This window comes from Mangifera indica, chromosome 1, assembly GCF_011075055.1.
Source record: "Mangifera indica cultivar Alphonso chromosome 1, CATAS_Mindica_2.1, whole genome shotgun sequence".
In the NCBI taxonomy this organism is placed as follows: Eukaryota; Viridiplantae; Streptophyta; class Magnoliopsida; order Sapindales; family Anacardiaceae; genus Mangifera; species Mangifera indica.
Genome location: NC_058137.1, coordinates 19981621 through 19986912, shown reverse-complemented (window position 1 = coordinate 19986912; position 5292 = coordinate 19981621). Strand labels below are relative to the sequence as shown.

The following is a 5292-nucleotide window of genomic DNA, read 5'->3' as shown; positions in this document are numbered from 1 at the left end:
AATTTCAAACACCAATTCTTAGTCTCATTTTTTTTTACTCATTTTCCTTCTATAGTATACCTAATAAATTCAAGGCCATATCTGGGAGTGGAGTTTGATTTGAGAGATTAATATTCAAACTTTCAGTAAAATTATATGTATATACTTTTAAGTACACAAATGTATACACTTTTAAATATACAAATAGGTACTTATGTATTTTATATATAGCATTGTTCTTAATTTATTTGAAAGAGTATATCAAACTCTAAACATATATGTCTCAAAAAATTAATCTAATTGTTAGGAATTAGTGCATCGTTGTGGCTTCCACGCTCAGCGAGAAAGTAATCTAATATTTTTTTTCAGATGGGTGAAAAAACTACAAAAGCTCGAGCAAGCCTGCGTGCAAAGGCAGGAGGAGAAAGTTAAATGCTTGTAAATAAGAAGTGTCGATGCCTCTAACAACGAAGGAATTTTGATGACATGGTGATTGAGAAGCCACGGTTTCATGTGATCAATAGTGATGAAACCCAAATCAAATATTGTCGTATTTGGTTGACAAAATCATCAGGGCACATAAAGGGTGTGTTAGGGTGTTGAATGAGTAAAATAATAATCAAGTTGAGGAAGTCAAGAGGGGGTGATGAGATAGGACCATGTGGTTGATATCAGCCAACGTCTAAAAGGGGTGGTTGTTTTGTGATGAGAAGAAAATGGTAGTGGCTGATGTCTAGTAGATAGTTTTCACACACACTTAACCTAACTTCTAAATCACTAATAATAATTGTAGCATCGGGCAAACTACTTTCTTAGATTATATTTTTCCTTACTCTTTACAAGTCCAATTTGATTGCAAGTTTAAATTGACAAACTAAATTGTAAATTAATGTTGAAAATGAAGTAAATAGTAAACTTATAAATAGTGAAATGTAATACTCTCTTAGAAAATAAAATGAAGCTCTTATCCATTAATTAAAGTGAATTAATGATCACTCGAGTACAACCCAAAACCAAAGAAAAGAAAATTACATAAACCGAATTTATTAACCTTGTAATTAAGGATTTTGATTATCACTGTTTGAAGAATAAAGTTGGACCAAGCGTTCTTTGCAACAAGGCCATTCAATATTGCAATCAATAACTGACGACAAAGATATGAACCGATGACAGAGGAAGTTTATTGAGCACTCAATAACCAGCTGCCTTGAATCTTAAATGTTAATCACATATAATTGGAAGAATTTCTTTTTCTTTTTCTTGTTTACATTTAGGTCCCTTTATATTATAACAGGAGAATATATAAATAAAACTGTAAGTATAAATAAATTTTACTAACATATTTATACTAACTGAAATGATAATTAATGATTGAGTGATGTGACACCTATCCAATTAACGTCACTACTTTAGTAAAAAAATATTGCTTTCAGCCTCGCAAAAATTTGGTAGCTGTCCAAAATGTTAAATAGATACCATTGTTGTTTATCCAGCATTTGCCTAGTCTTGTGGTATCAATTCTCTCTCATGATTACTTCTTTCCTCTAGGTACATTGTTGATCTCTACCATCAGGTTTGGGAAGATTTGGCTCAAATCAACAAGTTGGTATGAGTCTTTGTCAAACATGCATAACAGTTGTCGAAAAGCTGAAACTTGGGTAGTTTTTTAGAGAGGCCTTATGAAGACAATAATAGTTCTGATATAGACATCTTTCCATCTTTCTTTTCAAATATTTTACCTAATTACTTAATTAATCAGGATGGTGATTGACTTGGAAAAACTTGTTCCTGGATTTTGCTAAGGCTAGCGATTTGGGCAATTTTGTTGAGCTTAGTGCTTTCTCCTTTTGACTTTCGAGTCTAGACAGAAATATATGCTGCATATAATTGAAATGCTTTATCTTAAAATATTATGTTTTGCATAGAGTTGACGTATGCCTAACTTCACGGGATTTCTGGATCTAATATAGCTGAATTATAGAGCATTATATGGACGTATATAGTGGTTGAGAATTTAATTTCTTACAGGGCAAATTGATCACAAATTTTGGGGTAAAAGAAATATCCCACAAGCTTATCTATGAAACAAGGTCCGAATGACTTTAAATTTTGCTTCAAGTAAGCAATGCAACCAATAGGGGAAGGTCAAGCGTTAATTTATGTCTAATTAATAGTGTTTAAAAAGCCTTTCAAGTTCTGTAAGAGAAATTAATGTACATAATCTTCACCCCTCATAGGATATCGACTCTAAAATGAGATTTGATGTAAATCTGCTAAATTCAAGAATGGAAAATTATCTTGGTTTCGTTGAAAGTAATTTATTAATCTTCCATGTTGTACATGTTAATATACTTATACACAGTTATCAACTAAACGAATAGTATGCGTTTGAAGAATATCACACTACCAAGGAATAAATGGCTTAGTGAAAAAAACCCTACCCAAAACAAGATGATAAATGAGTGATGTTATATGCATTTATAATGAATAATAATTTAAATAAAAAAGATAATATATCATTATATGATTAATTGTTTATTTATCCCAAATTTAAAACGATTCAATTCTATGATATTCCATCATCATTGATATTTAAATATTTTTTTAGCAGGTTATTAAGAATAAGTCATTGATACTTAAATTGGTAATTGTTATAAGAGAATATAGTTTTATTTCAGTAAATATTCTATATTCTCCGGATTTTATAAGTCTAAGAGTAATTCAACAAGGGGAACAGGTGTCCCTTTTTTACTTGACTGGCTGTATGTGTTAGAAAAAAGTACTCAAAACCCTTCATATTCTAATTGGAACTTATGAGATAGACTAATATGCAAGTAATTTCACAATTTGTATTGTTAATACAGACATGAAGATAAAAATAAACAAATGCAGCCACTTTGTGATGCCCTTGTAGCTAGAGCCGAGCAAGTTGTAGCCAAAACGTCAAACTACTGTCCATCTTTACTGTTGCCTTTCCACGGTCTTACATAAGGCTGCCATGAGTAAAGAATGGAAAATAAAAGGTACTTTTCACGAAGTAATTAGGAACTCAGCCATCAAATTCTTCCAAAATCAATAAAACATCTGGAAAACATGACTGCACACTCCAAAGTGTTAAGTGAAAATGCACCTAAAATTCACTGAAATCTATATGATTTCAATTAAGTTCCTAATTATCAAGATTAATGCAAAAATAGATCAAGAACTTCAATTTAAGTTTGATTTAACTTCTTCAACACCAATCAGACTGTGAGAAGAGAAAATAACAAACAAATCTCTTAATAAATTCGATAGATTTTCTAATATTCCGCCTCCAAATTTCCTACTGAGATACAGATTTACACCACGCCCACCCACACTGTGTTGTTATTGTTGGCCGAAGTACCTCGAATTCTGTGGCAAGCTTTGTTGAGTACAAGTTTTATAGTCTGAAACCATTCTAGGATAAACAAAAGAGTTGATATCTTCCCAACTCGTGCTTTCTACAGAACTAGTCCCAGTGCTACCATTTACCATATCCATCTCATAGATGCTCTCCAATCCACCTAATTGTGTCTGGTTGCTGTAGGCCATTTGATGATTATCAATTGGCTCTAAAGGAAAGCTCTGAAACCCTTGATACAAATTTGGAGCAGCCCCAGTAGCGTTAATGTAATGAGAGTTTGGCACTTGAGAAGCAGTCGTACTATTCACGGACGTTGGTGAAGCTAGGTCAAACAGTTGATCTTGGGAAAAAGTAGCATGATCGAAAAGATACGAAACACTATTTGTGGTTATGGTGGTTGTGTTTGAGTGCTGATGATCGTCAGAAAACCTTCCTCCAAGCTTCACCATAAGGTTCCTGAGGGACGCTTGGTCCTTGAAATGAGGGTCTAATTGGTGTGGGTTCACCAGTGGCATCAGTACCGGCCGTTCAGTCGGCCAGTACGGGGTGTGATTCATGAACCCCGCAGCCATTAAACTCTCGCTTTCCCTACTCATCTCTTGCTTCACACCGCTGGCTCGCCGCGCCTGTTGCTCTTTGCGCTGCTTGCCTAACAGCTTCTTCTTCAGCCTTGTGTTCCAGTAGTTTTTGATATCATTATCTGTCCTTCCCGGTAGTTGAGCAGCAATTATAGACCACCTATATGTAATGCGAAATCAATATAACTTCTCTAATTCACAAGTTAAGGCCATTAATTATCAATAAAGGAAGCTTAATTAATTAATTACCTGCTCCCTATACTTAAATAGAGTCCACAAATAATATTATCTTCCTCTTCTGAGAACCCTCCATGCTTAATGTTAGGCCGGAGATAATTTAACCACCTGAGCCTACAGCTCTTGCCACATCTTTTCAATCCTGAACAAGCAATAGATCATTAATAGAGAACGGTTATTAATTCATAATTAGTTGATTAAGTTAATTAATTACCTATCTTCTGTGGCAAAGCAATCCAGTTGCCACCGGTGCCATGCTCTTCAATATAAGCTTTGAGTTTGGCGTCTTCCTCAGGCGACCATGGACCTTTCTTCACGTTAGCTTTATCACAGCAAGGTGCTCTCCCCATGTTCAATTTTTGTCTCTGCTGCGCTATGAAATATACCTAGCTTGCTGCGTTATGATAATGTTAATATATATAGGCTGAGAGAGAGACTATAATAGCTGGAGAAGGAGAGACAAGAAGGGCACAGGATTTTCAAAAAGTAAAATTAGAAAAAGAAGGCAACTTTATACATAAAATAAGAATGCCCAGAAATGGAGGCCAAGTTTTCATCTAATAGTCTTTCTTAATTAAGTATATATAACATTTATTACCTTTAATTCCACAGCCGTCTACCTTGACTTCCTCTCTCAGTTAATTTTCATCAACGACTGCTGGGAAATACATCATCCATGATCATCATCCTCTTCGGGTACACGCGGCAGCAGAAGATACCTAACTCTATATTCAGTATTTTGGTGGAATGATTTAAACATATTATATATGTTATTCTATTATTAACGTGTGATAAAGTTCTATGTATCTTTATATTTTTTATTAACAATGGATATATGAAACCTTATATTATATTTTGTTTGGTTAAATTGGAGGAGGTGATAGAGAAAATCATGGAGCTGAGGACGGAGACAACAGCGAAAACAGATTTTTTTAAGGTCAGTATGTATTTATGCTGTAACAAGGACCATTGATTAGACAAAATTATTCAAGCTATTTTGTCTTTTCTCTATGTTTATGGTTCATAGAAAATATTAAAATTAAAGGAAGATTCCATCCAATGAACTGATGAATTACTCAAATAAAAAGATAAATTATTTAAAAAGATAAATCT

The 5292-nt window shown here is 33.7% G+C and overlaps 1 protein-coding gene across 1 annotated transcript; it reads right to left on the bottom strand.

The window, feature by feature from the left end:
* Positions 1–3177: 3177 nt before the first annotated feature.
* Positions 3178–4644, bottom strand: LOC123229845 (transcription factor RAX3-like). The gene is made up of 3 exons (XM_044655835.1): positions 4394–4644; positions 4192–4321; positions 3178–4102 (listed from the first exon to the last, which is right to left on the bottom strand). Exons 1-3 carry the CDS (start codon positions 4527–4529, stop codon positions 3346–3348), a joined length of 1023 nt encoding a protein of 340 aa, XP_044511770.1. The 5' UTR covers positions 4530–4644; the 3' UTR covers positions 3178–3345.
* Positions 4645–5292: the final 648 nt, after the last annotated feature.